At 45.3% G+C, this 17,558-nt stretch overlaps 1 protein-coding gene and 1 pseudogene across 2 annotated transcripts in view; both read left to right on the top strand.

Annotated features, from left to right (window-relative positions):
- Positions 1-17,558, top strand: part of DIP2A (DIP2 acetate--CoA ligase A) — a 784,944-nt gene that overhangs the window by 129,320 nt on the left and 638,066 nt on the right. For both annotated transcript variants that reach the window (XM_078681430.1, XM_078681429.1), the window contains exon 2: positions 6,293-6,364. In XM_078681430.1, the coding sequence (XP_078537556.1) occupies positions 6,293-6,364 (72 nt within the window). The remainder of the gene's footprint in view (positions 1-6,292; positions 6,365-17,558) is intronic.
- Positions 421-1,105, top strand: LOC144825313 (large ribosomal subunit protein uL16-like; annotated as a pseudogene).

Raw genomic sequence — 17,558 nt, 5'->3', positions numbered from 1 at the left:
TCACAAAAGTTATTTACAATAGTTTAGGCTATTGCTATTATAAATTACAAGAACTTTTATTTAACTATTAATTATTTAAAAAAATAAAAGCTGTTTGTATTTGTTATATGAATACATGTAAGTCACGTACATACAAAACATGTGGCATTACAAATGCTATAGGTGTCACATTTGAAAAAGTTAAAAGTATTGGCATTGTAAATGACAAAGCAATTAATTTTGCTATTTTCAAGACCAACACATAAAAAAAAAGTTGTCATTTACAAAACCAAAGCTCCAACTTTTCTAATGCGAGACCTATTGCATTTCCAATGCTTGTTTGTTTATCTATTAATGCTAGTTTGTTTGCCATGTTCCCTAAATTTGTCGTCCCCCCCTTCTTTCCCCTCGGCGTGGTGGGCAGCAGCAGCAGTAGCTGCTATGGGTCGCCGCCCCGCGCGATGTTACAGATACTGCAAAAGCAAACCCTACCCCAAATCCTGTTTCTGCAGAGGTGTCCCTGATCCCAAGATTAGGATTTTCGATTTGGGCAGAAAGAAGGCAAAGGTGGACAGGTTCCCACTATGCGGCCACATGGTGTTTGATCAATGTGAGCAGCTGTCCTCTGACGCACTGGAAGCTGCCTGTATTTGTTGCAACAAGTACATGGTGAAGAGCTGTGGCAAGGATGGTTTCCACATTAAAGTGCGCCTGCATCCGTTTCACGTCATGCGCATCAACAAAATGTTGTCCTGTGCCGGTGCTGATAGACTTCGGACTGGAATGCGTAGAGCCTTTGGCAAACCCCAGGGCACTTTAGCCCATCTGAACTTTGGGCAGGCGATTGTTTGTCCGCACCAAGGCTTCCAGCAAGGAACATGTGATTGAAGCTCTGCATAGAGCCAAGTTCAAGTTTCCTGGCCATTAAAAGATTCACATCTCCAATAAATGGGGTTTCACCAAATTCAACGCGGATGAGTTTGAGAACATGTGTGCACAGAAGCGCCTTGTGCCGGATGGCTGTGCTGTGACGTACAGCTCACCAAGGGCTCCTCGAACGGATCGTGTGCCTTTCATGCTGCCTAAATATGAAGTGGGTACACTCCCTCGACAGTGCCGTTGGTAAACCAGAATAAACATCATGAATCTTTAAAAAAAAAAAAAGTTTTTGTTTCCCAATGTGGATTGCCTAAATGGTTAGTTTGTCTTCGCCCTTGCTTAGTTTGTCCGTGCTCAGGGAGGTTAGTTTGTCTCCTCCAACAATAGCTATTATTGTTTGCTCGTTACAGTTTTTATTTTCCCGGGACAGTTGATTTGGGTTTACCCAGAATTATACCAGGGTACTTCGGTGCTGTATTGCCCAAATAGTTTGTTGTATTTGCTCAAGGTATTTGCAAGGTGAATTAACGTGTGGTCCTCATCATAGCCGGTTTGGGTCTGCCAGGGATATTTACTATTGTGTTTGCTAAGGCTTATTTTAATTTACAGAGCATGTATTAGGATGATTACATTGGGTAGTAGGTTAGATATAGTGTGTATGCTGAGACGTTTTTTTTTTTTCAGGATAGTTAATGTTTGCCGTGGCATTCAGTTTGTGTTTGCCTTAACAGTCAATATCTGTTTTCCATGACTGTTTGTCTGCTTTTGTCAGACCCGGTAGTTTTCCTTTGCCAGGACTCTTATTTGTCTTTGCCAGTTTTCTTTGTCTTTACCACTTTTCTTTGTCTTTTCAAGTTTTGTTTGTCGTTGTCCGTTTTCTTTGTCCGTTTTCCTTGTCTTTGCCAGTTTTCCTTGCCTTCGCCAGTTTTCCTTGTCTTCGCCAGTTTTCCTTGTCTTTGCCAGTTATCCTTGTCTTTGCCAGTTATCCTTGTCTTTGCCAGTTATCCTTGTCTTTGCCAGTTATCCTTGTCTTTGCCAGTTATCCTTGTCTTTGCCAGTTTTTTTTGTCTTTGCCAGTTAACTTTTATTTGCCAAGACAGGTGATTTGCGTTTGCCTGGAATGTTGGAGGGCCGTGTTTATCAGAATAGGTAGATTTTGAGTGTGGCCGGATATTTACAGTATGAATTTGTCTAAGATAGTCTGCATTTAAAGAGAACTAAAGGTTTACCCTATATCATAAGTTGTTTTGCCCAAATACATTTGTTGAACTCATTTTTTAAATTTAAATTTGTTGAGAAAAGAAGTACAAAGGGCAACTTTCATACGAAAGCAAAAAAGGGTGGAAAACAGTTTACAGAGCATGTGATGCTGCTTCAAACTTATTGTAAAGGTTATTCTGCCTGACTTCAAATATTAAGCTTTCATCGTGTAGATAATCACCCCTGTCTGACGCTCCTGGGAGTGATCTCAGGCTTGAGAGCAGGGAATTGCTACTGCCTCAAAGTTTTTCTGCATGCATGCCTTTCAGCCTACATTGAGGTGGGAGATGGGATTCAGTTGCAAATAGTCTCCCCAACTAACGGGCCAGAAGAAGACTGCAAGGAGGACCCAACAATGATTTCCTACCACATCTTGCCTCAGCAGACTCAAGGATGTGCTTTGACATCGAGCCGGGCTAGACAGTGCAGCCATCTTGGTCAAGCTGCAAACCAAAATAAGGAAAAGTGTGGTGGGCATGCCCTGGTGAGCTTGAGGAGGCATCAATTAGAGCACAGGGAACTTTTGATGTTGTGCACAATAGGCCTTTATGTAAGACCTCAAAGAAAGCAATTAATCTTATTGATGTACCGGAAAAAGTTTGTTTGTTCAAGGTGGGCCAAACATCACAATGTTAGGCGAGGTACTGGAGAAGTACTAGTCTACCTGGGACTCAGTAAATGGGGCCCCATGTGTATGGAATGGCACGGCACAGACTCTGATTAGAAGTGTCCGGGACTACAAGCACAATGCTAGTTACTTTGGCCATGGAACTAGATCTTGTGGACTTTGAGCGAGGTTATATGGACTCTGCATGGTGCTGAAGGTAGGCAAAGGTGTAGCAGGGAAAATATAGACTCAAATAGGGCAGAGCGATTTGATAGGAAGGCCGGTTGTGTGGTGGCTACATTTCTACTTTCAAAATTGAAAAGAGGCAATAAAAAAAGGGATGTAAAAGACTTGGCACACTTATATTATAAATACTTATTTTGATATTTCTGGAAAATGTCTTTTGCGTTTTGCTTTGTGCTGGCTGACACCAGTTCCGAACACTTTGGAAAGAGACATTTCCTTGCTGTATAAGAAGGGGGAATGTTATTCTGGAGTTTGCTGCTGTAAACTGATTAGACACTTTTAACCGCAAGTGTAACCGCTCCGGACAGTTTTATATTGCATGCTATGTTATTTTATGTTAGCTTACCAATCATGGCCCATCTGTATTCTGTAAAAATGTAAGGAGATACCCTCAAATCCAGTCAGGGACAGGGTGCATACTTAGAAAAAATCCACAAAAGTCCCTCAAACAAGCTACGTATCGGAGAATCACTGATACACTACTCCTGCCTGCCACAGTAACACTATGGGAGGTAAGGAGCTACTTTAGTTCAAGACACAACGTTCTATTCAAAGCCAGTAACTCAACAGTCCCCTTTGGGTCAAAAGTAAAAACAAAAGCATACAATGAAAGAAACGTCATAAGAGCTCTGGTTACACGATACACAATGGAAATGTGAGTTAAAAATGATGACAATTTATTCATAAAAACAAGGTATAGCAATATACATTTAAAATTACACAGGTATACAATTAATACAAAAAAAAACATAAAAAGTCGACGCAGCGTTTCGGTGCTTCTATTGACGATATTACAGACCCCAGGGAGGACATATCCTACGATCCAAGACCTGGAATACAATCGGGTCCCCTATTTTAATTAAATACAGGTGTTGAACCTTGCATGCTCACCAGGTCTTCAACTTCCTAAAGAAACTTAAAGCACGAGTTTGAGAACTTTTAAGTGTTAGATTGCAAATCTCCTTGGCTATATATCCAGCAGGGAGGAGAATTCCACTAATACAGTTTCCAGAATATCCAAGATCATTACTCATAAAGGGATTACAAATATTGACCCACATCGGGAATCAACTACAGCGCAATTGATTAAACGACTGTTGGTTCTTGAAGTACTTATACTAGTTCTTCTGAACTAGAGAAAAAACCGTCCTGATGAAGGTGTAATATCGTCAATGTAAGCACCGAAACGCTGCGTCAACTTTTTATGTTTTTTTTGTATTAATTGTATACTGTTGAGTTACTGGCTTTGAATAGAACACTGTGTCTTGAACTAAAGTAGCTCCTTACCTCCCATAGTGTTACTGTGGCAGGCAGGAGTAGTGTATCAGTGATTCTCCGATACGTAGCTTGTTTGAGGGACTTTTGTGGATCCCATCTGTATTCTGGAAAGCCTTCTTACGTTTCGAAATCTCACAAATGTTTGCTTCCTGGATCATTTTCTCCACACTTGGGTACCTCTCGTCAAAGTGAAAGCCATCAAGTTTTAGTGTCATTCGCCTTTTGCTTCCAACCACCACAGCATGCGTCACAGGATCGGCCCACTTTAGCTAAATTCTGACCTAACTGTGAGTGAGGGCAGTGTGCTCAGGCGCGCGAGCGCACTCCCCCGATAACCCCCCCCCAATACTGTGCGTACAACCCCCCCTACTCTGCGCGCGCACACCTGTGTGTTGTGGAAGCTGCATTGTCAAAAGGTAACAAGCATTGGCATAGCCATTAGGTCTTGCCTTTGGGACCTTACAAGTGTTTAGCCATGTAACAGTTGATGTTGTTGCACCAAGGATATTGTGCTGCATAACTAAATACTTATAAGGTCCCAAAGGCGAGACCTCTTGGCTATGCCAACTGCATTCTTAACCCCTTCAGCGCGGCGCAGATTCCTGCGCTGTGCTGAAGGTTCTAATGAACCTACCGGCTCATGACGGAACCGTTCCGTCATGAGCGTCGAAGGGGTAAAAAGGTAAAAAGGTGGGTGGTCCAGAATGCTGGCGCCTATGTGGGGATTGCCTATGCAGTTATTGAGGCTACAGGTTTATGGCAGACGCTATTGTTGCTATATCGTGGTGTACAGCAGCTGAAGTTGTAGGTGTACTCAGGAATTTAAGTGGGCCTGGTCTCACCCGTGCTGAGCACCGACAGTTTTTTAAAGGAGGCCTCGAAACGGGTCTCTATTTTGTGCCCTGGCACAGGCGGTCCTTTTGTTTCTGGACTGCAGTGACCGCAGACCCATAATGTGCCCATGCTCACCTTTCTCACTAGTGGAGAAGGTACTGCATGACATCATGCCACATGAGTTGTAGGGGAAGGGAAATCATTTAACGAGAGTCCCTTTCTCTCTGGGTTTCCGTTCTCTCTTTGAAACGTAGCACAAGCAACATTGTCATGAACTCACCAGGGCTTTGAGTGGAAGCTTTTTCAATATTATTTTGAAGCCATAGTTGCTGCTTACTTATCTTATGCAACTAATAAACACTGGCAAAGCCAATAGTGCTGACTTGTTGTAGGTATGATGTTACTTGGTGTATCATATATCTGGGTGCATTCGCAGAACCAATAAAATACAAGTCAGGTGGCACACTATGCTAAGTACAGATTTTTCGCTTATGTGTTTTAAAGCCACGCCCTTAATTACATTGGCCACGTTCCTGTTAGAGACCCCCGCAGTTTTTTTTTATCCCACTTAAAGCCCTGGGTGTACTCCTGGGAATCTGGGTCGTTTGCTACCTCTGAAGGTAAAGGTTTGATACCGGCTCTGTAACGGCTGTTTCTCCCAGTGCAGGGCTGAGGCCGCCGGGGCTGCTTGGCAGGTGTAATACCCAGTGCTGCATGCTCTTGGTTGAGGCTGTGAACGTTTGCTGGCACGTGGGTGTGTCTGCAGATCGGTAGCTCTGATTTCACAGCTGAGGATCTCAGAGCTTGCAAGTGCGTGATCAGAGCGTCAGGTGTGCGAGAAGGCGACAGACTCTTCCTGGTTGCAAGAATGCAGGTCAGAAAGCAGGATGGGCTCAGCTGAGCCCGGCAGGTGTGCAGCCTCCTTTCCCTGTCGCGAGTAATTCTGTTCAGCTCCTGTCCCCGCCTTTGCTTTTTAAATTGTGTCGGGACACTGCCTCAATAGGTTCAGATTTGAAGCATGTTTTTGTATTACTAAATGTTCTCATTGTTCAATACTAGACTTGACCTTTATTCACAAAGGCTGCTTATGTATATGTATGCATAATTAAAGAATATGTATATACAGACGTTGCACAATAAATTAACTTCTAATCATTTTGCACCTGTTAGTGTCGTAATGAAACGATTTGTATATTTGTTTTTTTTTAGGAGACATCACACAGAAGGGCTATGAGAAGAAAAGAGCAAAGCTGCTTGCAAGATACATTCCTCTAATTCAAGGTAAGAAAGGCTTAATGCGAGACCGGGCACTAAGCAAGGGCAGTCTCAGCTGAAAATCCTTGCGAGGATGCATTGCATAGCATTGCAGTTTACGGTGTTGGTAAAACGTTTTGAGCTATATAAAAAATCCTTGCACGCGAGAGCGGCCTTATACCTTGACTCGCAGTTGATTTGAGGAAAAGATTCCTACTACTGCCTATTTCTTACGCAGATATGGGGGGGGGGGGGTGTCTATCTAGACCATTGTGCTCTGTACAACCAGAGGTGGTACTGCTGCTGCAGGTTGGAACAGTCGATACCATCACGTGATGCACTTACTCTGAGGAAGCGTGCATGTGGAGCATGGGGCTAGTTAATCATTTCTCTTCTGTGCACAGAGATGACTGTTTTGCCATGCATCTGGGCTGGCCACGCCCACGCACACTTGAATATTCAGCTTTTTGGCGAGTCACCCCACATCTTTACTCTGTTCTCTACCCATTTCCCATTGTTTTTCTTTTGAACTGAGGCTCAGCTTTGCCCTCCTTTTATGGCCCGGAAATGGCCCTAGCTCCATTGGCTGCATGCTCATCCATTTGGCTCTCAGGTCACCATCGTCTTGCCTTCTTTAAAACGTTGAGCTGGTCCATGGTTGAAAGCTATACAGACAATCGGAAGCTGCAACCTATAAAACAACTAAAAGGTTGCATACTTCCCGAAAGACAGCAAAGAGTCCCTCTTTCTCTGTAGCCTATGAAGTGGTGCTTCCTCAAAGGCAACACAATCTCATTTCTTATAGGTAGAGGTGGCCGCAATAAATCCCTTGTTTAACTTAGTTTGGCAAAAGGAGCAAGGCTTTTATCAGAGAAATGTCCATGTGTACAAAAACAGCAATATCAAAATATCACAGTTTTGTAATAAGTAAAATTTCCCAATCCGATTTAGTTAAAAACAACAACACTTATGATCAAAATAACACATAAATTAAGTAAATGTGATCTAGAGTTCAGGAGGTTTGAAGACAAGAATTGAAGTGCTTTTAGAATCAAAAGCAGTGTTTGGAAATATTAAAGTAACACCACCAACAGCTTGGCAGAGGTTCTCAAATGCGCTCTTTAGGGCAGTTTACATTCATTGTTGGCACATGGATAACGCATTGCTCTACGTTTTAATAGTGAAATACAGCCACTTACAACCATCGTTTCACTCACATGTAGGTTTAAATGTTCTTTAAAAATATCTGATGAATAAATGTCCTTGGGACTGATTCTTTAGAACCGAACCCAAAGTTTCCAGTTGTAGGGACCACTTCCTACGTTCCTGGTTCGTCAACGTCTCTGCCTCTTCAGGGTAGCCTTATGTTATACATTGATTCTTCATGTAATATGGTTGTCTTTTGTCTTAGTCCTTTCTTTGTGTTTTCTTGTTCTCTCTCTACCACAATGCCTATGTATGTTCTGACTTCTACCTGGAGAATTCCACTAGTGTCAGTTAGTGGTCTGGTCAGCTAGCGAGACTTGTGCTCGGCTGTGTCCTGCATTAAACCTATTAGTAACCAACACGAAGTATCCTGTCATCTGTTCGCATCATCATTACAACATTTTGGCGACACCTTACCGAACCCAAGCAATACGTTTTTCCTCATTTTCATGTAGGTTTCATTCCAAGGCCAAAAGTCCAGTCCCCACTGCTCTTGATGGATTTCTTCAGGCATAAGCAGCTGGCCCTGGCTGTAGAATCTTTAACAGTTTCCCCATCTTAGGAAAGAGGCACTGCAACGGGTAGGCCTCTTTCAGTCAGGACCTTCAAGTGCCTTCTTTTCTGTTAGGCAGCAAGCGACTACCATCCCTAACCGTCAGAGAAACCTTTCTGAAACAGAAATGTAAGTCAAAGCAGGAGTCCCCACTCATCAGGAAGTGGAACCTATTTCAATGGTTGATTTCTTCTGTCATAATTGCCTGTCGCCTTGAGCCTGGTTGCATGACTTCTTACAGGATGTACTCAGCTGTGATTGGTGAAACACCCTGAGTGATTTCAGCTACAACCCCGGTACATTCTCCTGTCTTTAACAGCACTGTGATCAAAATCCTGTTTCCCCGAAGCTGACTTACTACTAAAGCGAGCCACAATGCTTTGCTCTCAGGTTTTTCTAAAGGGCACAACTGAGCCTTTCATACAGTTTCCTCTCTCTTCCTCCTAACTCCTTGAAAACCCAGCCCACTCCAGCACCCGCAGGGGTTGGGCACATCTGCGCCCACCACCTATGGTCAGTGGCTTATGGTCAGTGGCTTATGGTCAATGCCTTTTCTAGAGTGTGTCTGAGAACCCATTGCCAGGCAAATGTCATCCCAGAGGGGGAACTGAATATGAAAGACCTTGGTCCGGGAAGGCTTTGATCGGTTCTATTTGGTCTTCCCTCACATTAGGGTCAAAGATGTGAATGAATACATTTATTGTACGTTTCTATTTTTATTTATATTGCATATTGCACAGAATTAGAATAACATTTTAGTAGATAAAAAGGATTTAATAAATGTATACAGATGGTAGCGTATATTAACTGAGTTGGGTAAATCAAACAATGCCGTTGCGTCGAACCATGTATCAATAGCATGTTTAAATAACATTGGCATTAAATAGTGCTGATGTGCGACAGATAAATGTGGGCAAATAAACAAAAAATGCACTAAGTCTGGTGGAGGACAGGTACATAAGTTACGTTTAGATGAGAAATTATCAGTGATCCTCCTGTTTAAACATTTATATTACAGTCAATGGCAAAGCCAATAGGTCAGGCTTTCGTTGTTGTGTGATATGTCAGTATGCAATAAAAGAAAACTCACCGAAAGGACCTAAATACTGGTCAGGTGGTACACTGTTTAAAGCGTCAGATGGTATGCTGTGTAAAGCGCAGGAGCTTAGTTCACATGTTTTAAACTGCACCTTTAATTACTTAAGCCATCCCTCTTTAGCAGGATTCCCATTGATTCTTCATTGGCCACACCCCTTTTAAAGGTCCACCTGACCTTTTCCATCCAACTTAACAGCCCTGCTGTACACCATAACAAACAAAGTGGTCATAAACTTGCTACCATCCTGCATTTAGTTCTAGCATTACACATATGTGCAAATTTACAGCTGTGAAGGCAATATAAAACAAACCTCTCAGAAAGGGCTAACGAGGATTATCACAGTGAATGCAGTCTACCACCAAGGTTTGTTAGAGGAGGTGACTAATACCAAAATCCCTGGCCTTCTGTGGTAATATCTGCAATTTCATGTACAAAATACTTGTCTTCAACCAGCAGCACAATGCAAGAACAGTCCTCCCTTGTTGAAGGCCTGTTGTCTTTAAGAAATGCTTCTCACAATAAATCAGCCAGGTCTATTGCCTTTGTCACGACCTGTCATAATAGACAGATCAGAGCCATGGCATCAGACTTAACCTTTTACAATGAAGGAGTCAGGCCTGTAGCCTTTAATGCTGGCATGTCATCAATACCAACTCCAGTTTACTAGATTTAACATAAGCTTTTCCGCAAGGGAACCATCAGGCATATAGTCCTACAACTACAAATGGATGCAAAATTAGAGTGGCAAACAAAAATACTATCTGTCTCAAGAGGGTCTAACCAGGATGATCACAGTGTAAATCTTGTATCTCCACGGTTTGATTGAGAGCGTAACCAGTGTCAAAACCCTTGCCTTCTATGGTGCTGTGTGAAATTCCATGTAACAAAATACATCTCTGCATGCTTTAACCCCTTTGCTGCGGCCGCGATGTTTCTGCTGTGCGGTAAACAAAAGAACAGGGCGGGGCCGTGACGAACCCCACCCGTCATCAGCACATGCCCACCGCAGGGCGTGACGGCTGGGGTTCGTCACCAGCATGGGAGGGGTTAATACAGAGTTATAACATATCACATGTAAATGCCCATTGACCTTAACATATGATTTTGGCAAAAACTCCGTCAGCCCTACTGCCTTTATTATAGCTTTTCCTAATGAACAAATCAGGCCTGTAGCCTTGATCATTGACTTGCCACCAAAATCAACTCAGTAGGTTGTATAAAGCATAAGCTTTCACAGAACTCAAAACGTGCAACACAAGTACTATTTTTCAGAGGAAACACAACTTCTGCCCAATCAAATGCTTTAGTATTCAGTTGATCCACCTTGTGGACTGCGGCTAAGCCCCTTTCGGTAGTACTTCTGATAGTTCTTTTCTGTTGATTGCATGTTTGGCGACTACTGCATTGCCAAGCCAGGCCTAAAAACAAGTACTATACATATCTAGACTGCCTTTAAGATGAAATTGCGTCCCTTCAGCATTCAAATATTTATGTGTCGTATCCAGCCTCTTTATCTTTATACAGTCATTATCAGGATCTGAACGACTCTACTCCAATCATTTTCCTTATCCGGTTCCTCAATACAGTCTTGTACATATAATCTATGCAGTTAAGGTCTGCTGCCAAGTGTTTAATAGCATTCTTTGCACAGACCCCGAGGATACTGTGGCTTGGACTAAGACATTTTGCAGAACATTATTATTTTTCTTGCAGCACCTTATTTTAGTGACATGCCTTAATTATCGTCTAATATATAAGGAGTCTGGAGGGGGAAAAACAGGCGTATGCCCGTCTAATCACAACAGCATAGGGCTCCTCTTCACACAGATAGTTTTTGGGATGACTGTGTTGGGTACAGCCCTCGTGGAAGGGAACTCTTGAGGTATAACATGATTGTAAGACCTATATGAAAAATGGTGTGGGTGTCTAAATAGGTGGAATCTGCAGACGGCCAAAGAAATGGAAACTGCTGTATCTACATCCTTTGTTCTTGTCCGCAGTGGCTGTAAGAGGAACATCCCTATGATGAATCATGCCACTTTTGGGTGGGTGAGGGCTCTAGTCCTTAAAACATAATAAGTCCATACATTTGAGACTAATGTTATGATTTGAGTCAGATTACCTGGAGTATTCTTTGTAGTGCTATTCAGTAGATATGCAACTTTTTAGCTGGTGATTGGTGGAGGACTATGGAGATGATACCTCTAATGTTAACATTTTTTTTATAGCATGGTGAACTGGAAAAATGGGATGGATAGTGATTTCTTGATGGTTGTCTGGGGAGATGGTAGTGCTACATTTGTCCTTTACCAACACTCACTTCCTATTACAAGCTTTTATAACATATAAAATCTATAAGCAGAATGAATGCCAACTAATTAACTTTACCAAAGTATCATGCATTAATATACAATGTATCACAACACTTAGTTCATATTTTTTGTATACTTGCATCCTGTAATAAGCGGTTTTCTTGTGTCTGTACTTTATACAAACAACGTTAACAGATGACGATGCAATCTGGGGCACTGTCTGGTCCAACTGATTCCACTGAAATTGTATTGTAGTTGCAATTACATAGCACTTATTACCACAACAATACAACTCGCACAATGCATTAGGATGTAGTAAAGCCCACCACTGGAAACTGGTGTTCCTGATGACCTGGCGCCATCATGTAATCTCATGAAACATGCATTACACACTTTTTTACTCTAATTTTGTTACTTGGCCCTAAGTATTCTAAGGATGTAGAAATGGTTCAATGTGTCCTATTTTGATAGTGAGGGACCCCCATTGGGATCTTTAACTATGTTCCATTGTTCATATAAAGAAATGCCTATTTTTGAATAAACACTGCTAAGTTTTTAGGTTGATGCTGCTGGTTTTTCGATTCTGAGCGTGCACTAAGGCCTGCTAACCAGACCTCAGTGCCTTTGCCCTTCCCCTTAAAACTGGTATGTTCAATTGGCTCATACTTCAGTGGCTCAGCTAACTTGTCTCCAAGTGCCTAAAAATGGGACTCAAGGCATGAAATTAGAGGGTCACTCCAGGGCAGTAGCGTTGGATGTGCCACCATGGGTGTGACATGAGTAAAATGAGACTCCCAGCCCGTCCTTTGCAGGCTGGGAGAGCAGTTTTAACTGCTGGGCCGACTTTGCTTCTTAAAGCAAAGACAAAGCCAGACTGTCCCTGGGTGTATGTGTAAGCCACCCTATGGCAGGCCTATTGAGCCCTAAGGCAGGGTGCCACATTTCCCACAGGCAGACATGTAATTTTACCTGGTCCGATAGTAAAAACGCGAAACTGATTTTTTTTTACTGTGGAAAAGCTTGGTCACCCAATTGGCGAGTGCAAATTTACATGCTGACCCCTCAGCTGCTCTGTTAACTCTGGAATGGTGCAATCATCCAGGGTATCAAACGACTTGTTACATTAGGCCCGACTTGATTCTCAGGTCGAAAGTAATATAACAAGTTGCAGTGTGCAACTATATTAAAGTTTCTACTTTATTGCCTTTAGTACCCTGTGTTCGTTGCACATGGGTGTCCGGTCTCTGAGTCTGCTTTCTGCCCTCCTGGGGAGACGTGCTAACCGTTCCCAGTAAAGATTACAGTAGGGACATGCTCTGGAAGGAGGTGTTGCCTCCCTTTGGCAAGAACCCACACAGGTTTTGGCCCTAAAGGTGACCCTCAAAGGAGAAGCCACCTTTGAAGGGCAAGTTGGTAAACACTTGGGAGAGGGGCTGTTTCATTGTTCAGGCAGACAGGCTGGCGCTTGGGACAGGAGAGGGGTAACTAGTTGCCAAAACGGTTTTCCAGAGGCGTGTAGCCCACTTGATAGCCACCCCTCTGGGTAGGGGTAGGGCGCTTCACACACTAGGAGAGGGGTCGTACCATATTGGATGTGGGCGGAATGGTGCATCCTGCCCAGCTGCCACACTGAACAGGAAGTGGTCCTCTGGTGCGAGGGAACCTGGTAGCCCATTGGCTGCCACCCGCATCCTACTTTGAAGGCACCTCTGGCACCCAAACTCAGATGTTGACTGTACTGGAAGAAGGACTGAAGGACTGCCCTGTCGCACTGTTGAACCTGTAAAGAGAGTCTGGATTGCACCTTTTGAACCTGGTGGCTAGCAAATGGGAGTGACGATTCCTACTGTGTCCTGCTCTAGGAGAAGTCTTAATAGACCAGCCAAAGCCAGGAAATTGTAAACTGCCTTCCTGTTTACAGGGACACAACAGCTGAAAAGCCTGCTGGGGCACGTTGTTAGCCCAAAGTCTTCAAAGTAGCGCGGTGCAGCACTAGGGAGCAGGACCAAACGCACAAGGTTGCACCTGAGGATGTCATTGAAGTGCACCTTGGACCTCCAGAAGATGAGTTATCGACCCAAGAAGGATTGGCCCCTGACCACAATACTGGGCGACTGGTAATCCAGTAGCGACTGGACTTCTGCCAGCACTGAGAGGACAATTGAAGGATGTAGATCCTGTGACCAGCACCTCCTCACCCCCTTTGTGGACTGAGGAGTGGTCGCAGTGAGAAGCCAGTCTTCTGAGCATCTTCTGCAGCCTTCATCCCTTGCATCGGAACTACTTCCATAGGAAAACCCTGTAAAGAATAAAAGTGCCTGGAACAGCCTTAAGAACGCTTCACCTGCTGAGGTAACTGTTTCCGATGACCTTGCTGGTCCCCCGATTGGCTCCCCACTTTAGTTGATCCCCTAAAGTGACTCCAAGTGATTGCCAGTGCTTTAAATGGGAAACAAATAGTGCAGGTACTCATTTAAATGGGGCGAGTGGGCGTGCCTAAGGGCGGGACTAAGAGCAAGACATATTGACTTAAGTGCTAGTTGTAGCACGTACCAAAACACACGAGAAATGCGTTTCTATAAACAAAATAGGTTAACTCCTAACGAAAGCCAAACGCTGTGATGTTTTAACATTTTCTTCTTTTCTATTTGAAGTTTCCATACTGTTATTTGGTGTTGCTTGGCACAATACTATATGTACTCGAATGTACACACACACACACACACACACACACACACACACACACACACACACACACCACACCACACCACACCACACCACACCACACCACACCACACCACACCACACCACACCACACCACACCACACCACACCACACCACACCACACCACACCACACCACACCACACCACACCACACCACACCACACCACACCACACCACACCACACACCACACCCCCCGTAGGGTCTCAAGGCGCTTGAAAAGGGTGGGGAATTACTTGTCGAATATCCAAGTTTTAAGTTGCTTTCTGAATGCTAGGTGGTTCTGAGTGAGGCGAAGGTGAGTGGGGAGTGAGTTCCAGGTTTTAGCTGCGAGGTAGGAGAAGGATCTACCTCCCATGGTGGTTTTGTTGATGCGAGGTACGGTAGCAAGGGCTTGGTTGGAGGATCGAAGCTGGCGGGAGGGGGTGTAGAAGGAAAGTCGTGTGTTGAGGCATTCGGGTCCAAGTTCGTAAAGTGCTTTGTGTGCGTGGGTTAGGAGGCGGAAAGTGATCCTCTTATTGACGGGAAGCCAGTGAAGGTTTTTCAGGTGACTAGAGATGTGGTCTTTGCGCGGAATGTCTAGAGTGAGTCTGGCTGATGCGTTCTGGATGCGTTGGAGTTTTTTCTGGAGTTTTGCGGTGATACCGGCGTAAAGGGTGTTTCCGTAGTCTAGGCGGCTTGTAACCAGTGCATGGGTGACCGTTTTTCTGGTTTCGGTGGGGATCCAGCGAAATGTTTTTTTGAGCATGCGGAGAACGTTGAAGCAAGATGATGAAACGGCGTTGACTTGTCTGTTCATAGAGAGTGAGGAGTCGAGGATGACGCCCAGGTTCCGTGCGTGGTCCGTCGGGATGGGTGCTTTTCCAAGGGTCTCTGGCCACCAAGAGTCATCCCAGGAGGAGGGGGAGGTACCTAAGATAAGGACTTCTGTTTTGTCTGAGTTTAGTTTCAGACGGCTGTGCTTCATCCACTCGGCCACTTCCTTCATTCCTTCATGTAGGTTGGTTTTGGCGGTGTTAGGATCTTTGGTGAGAGAGAGGATCAGTTGAGTGTCGTCAGCGTAGGAGATGATGTTGAGGTTGTGTTGGCGTGCGATGGTCGCGAGGGGGCTCATGTATACGTTGAAGAGGGTGGGGCTGAGTGAGGATCCTTGTGGTACGCCGCAGATGACTTCTGTGGCCTCTGACTTGAATGGTGGGAGGCGGACTCTCTGGGTTCTTCCGGTGAGGAACGAGGTGATCCATTCCAGTGCTTTTCCTTGGATTCCGATGTTTCTGAGGCGCTGTAGAAGGGTGCTATGGCAGACTGTGTCGAAGGCTGCGGAGAGGTCGAGGAGGATGAAGGCGACTGTGTCTCCATTGTCCAGTAGAGTTCGAATGTCGTCTGTTGCTGCGATGAGGGCGGTCTCCGTGCTGTGTTTTGCTCGGAAGCCGGACTGTGAGGAGTCGAGGGATTTGTTGGTTTCGAGGAAGGCGGCGAGCTGGTTGTTGACAGCTTTCTCGATGACTTTGGCCGGGAATGGAAGGAGCGAGATGGGGCGGTAGTTTTTGAGTTCGGTGGGGTCCGCTGTGGGTTTTTTCAGAAGGGCGCTGAGTTCAGCGTGTTTCCAGCTTTCCGGGAAGGTGGCGGAGTTGAGGGAGCAGTTGATGACGTCTCGGAGGTGCGGTGCTATGATGGAGTCTGCTTTGTTGAAGATGTGGTGAGGGCAGGGGTCTGTGGGGGATCCTGAGTGGATGGAGTTCATCAGGCGGATGGTGTCCTCAGTGGAGATTGGGTTCCAGTCATTAAGGATGTTCAAGGGGGGTGAAGGTCCTGCAGATGGTTGGGTGGGTTGGTCTCCGGGTCGGTTGTCGAAGCTGTTGTGGATGTCTGCGATTTTGTTGTGGAAGAATGAAGCTAGGGAGTCGCAGAGGGCTTGAGAGGGGGTGATGTCGTTGGAGTTGGCTGAGGGGTTGGTAAACTCTTTGACGATGTTGAATAATTCCTTGCTGTTGTGGGCGTTGTTGTCTAGTCGGTCTTTGAGTGCAGCTTTCTTGGCAGACCGGATTAGTTGATGGTGTATGCGGGTGGCGTTTTTGAAGGCGTCTCTGGTGCTGGTGTTTGGGTCTTTTTTCCAGGCCTTCGAGGGTGCGACAGAGTTTTTTCGATTACTTAAGATCATCGTGGAACCAGGAGGCGTTTTTGCTGCCTAGTTTGATTTGATGTTTTTTCAACGGTGCTAGGATATCGGCGCTGTTGGATAGCCATTGGGTGAGGTTGGTAGCTGCTTGGTCAGGGTTTGAGGAGTGGGCAGGGGGGTTTTGAAGAAGCGATGAGGAAATCTGGTCGATGGTGATTTTGTTCCAGTTTCTTCGCAGAGTAGGTTGAGGATGGTTGTGAGTTGTGGTCTTATTGTAGATAAAGTGTACGCAGCTGTGGTCCGTCCAATGGAGAGCTGTGGTGTGGCTGAAGGAGACATGTTTGCTGGAGGTGAAGATGGGGTCGAGTGTGTGACCTGCGATGTGGGTGGGAGTAGTGACAAGTTGTTTGAGTCCGAGGTTGGTGAGATTGTCCAGAAGGGCGGTGGCGTTGCTGTCATTGCTCTTTTCCAGGTGAAAGTTGAGGTCTCCCAGAAGAATGTATTCCTCGGAGGGAAGGGCATGTGGAGTGATAAAGTCCGTGATATCGTCGCTGAATTGTGCACGGGGTCCAGGTGGTCTGTAGAGGAGGGTGCCTCTGAGTGTGGTCTTGGGGTCGGTGTGGATCTGGAAGTGAAGGTGTTCGGCGTTGGCAAGGTTGGCGTCTTGAGCTGGTTGAGATGCGGATGGAATTCTTGTGGACGATAGCGATGCCTCCTCCTGTATGGTCGCGCGGTCCTTACGAATGATCTTGAATCCTTCCGGGATGGCAATGGTGATGTCTGGGGCTGAGGAGGCGTTCATCCATGTTTCTGTTAGGAAGGCGACGTCCGGGGAAATGGTGTCTAGTAAGTTCCAGAGGTCGATGGCGTGTCTGTGGACTGAGCGGGTGTTGAGCAGGATGCATTTTAGGTGGTTGGAGTCAGATATCTGTTTAGTGTTAGTGGATGAGGAGTTTTTCTTGGTGCCGTCGAACTTGCAGGAGTAGCATGTGAAGGGTCCATGGGTGTGTCCAGGAGCGGCTTGGGCGCAGTTGGAGAGTCGGCCGGGGTTGAGTGCTAGGAGGGTGGAGGGGTCATAAGTAATGCGGGGGGGATGGGTGGGACGGGGGCCAGGGGGTCTAGCGCTGGGCGCGGTCCAGGCGCGGACGGGCGTAGACGGGCTTACCTTTGGCGCACCTTCGGCGTGGACGCTGCGCGTTGGGGCATCAGA

This window comes from Lissotriton helveticus, chromosome 3_1 (assembly GCF_964261635.1).
Source record: "Lissotriton helveticus chromosome 3_1, aLisHel1.1, whole genome shotgun sequence".
NCBI classification, from domain to species: Eukaryota; Metazoa; Chordata; class Amphibia; order Caudata; family Salamandridae; genus Lissotriton; species Lissotriton helveticus.
The sequence above is the reverse complement of the archived record's forward strand: the minus strand, read 5'-3'. Positions and strand labels throughout refer to the sequence as shown.